General features: G+C 47.4%; 1 protein-coding gene across 3 annotated transcripts in view; it reads right to left on the reverse strand.

The window, feature by feature from the left end:
- LOC107718118 (serine/threonine-protein kinase 25-like) overlaps positions 1 to 599 on the reverse strand; it is a 12,974-nt gene that overhangs the window by 9,822 nt on the left and 2,553 nt on the right. The window contains exon 2 of one of the 3 annotated variants that reach the window (XM_016525081.1): positions 66 to 296. In XM_016525081.1, coding sequence (XP_016380567.1) covers positions 66 to 296 — 231 coding nt within the window. Of the gene's footprint in view, positions 1 to 65; positions 300 to 599 lie in introns of all 3 variants that reach the window. The other 2 variants (XM_016525080.1, XM_016525079.1) reach the window with 2 other exon arrangements.

Consider the following 599-nt stretch of genomic DNA (forward strand, 5'->3'; position numbering starts at 1 on the left):
GTTCAAAAACTCTTACTATTGTTTGTCTGTACACGCCTCAGCGCCCAAACAATGGGGGAGCGTACCTTCAGATATGAGCCATAGTATTTGGTGACATAGGGGCTGTCACACTGGCTGAGCACCGTGATCTCCTGCTGAATGTCCTCGATCTCATCTTCCGCCTCCTCCAGGTCAATGATCTTGATGGCCACCACCTCTTTAGTTCGATTGTTGATGCCCTTGTAAACCTCACCAAAAGACCCCTTCCCAATGCGCTCCTGTTTCGTGAAATACTCCTCTGGATCAAGCCGGGAATTCTGTTGGAGAGAGAGAGACAGTAAAGGAAAGATGTGAGATACAAGGACAGATGTAGTTGACTAACTACAAACACAGATTACATCACATTGGGATGCTCTACTACAGGGTTCCTCAAATCTTGCCCTGGAGGGCCAATGCGCTGCAGAGTTTAGCTCCAACCCTGATCAAACTCACCTACCTGTGATTTTCTAATGATCCTGAAGACACTGATTAGCAAACCCAGGTGTGTTTGATTAGGGTTACAGCTAAACTCTGCAGGAAAGTGGATCTCGTGGGCCAGATTTGAGGATCCCTGCACTAGA

This window comes from Sinocyclocheilus rhinocerous, unplaced genomic scaffold (assembly GCF_001515625.1).
Source record: "Sinocyclocheilus rhinocerous isolate Xijiao unplaced genomic scaffold, SAMN03320098_v1.1 scaffold480, whole genome shotgun sequence".
In the NCBI taxonomy this organism is placed as follows: Eukaryota; Metazoa; Chordata; class Actinopteri; order Cypriniformes; family Cyprinidae; genus Sinocyclocheilus; species Sinocyclocheilus rhinocerous.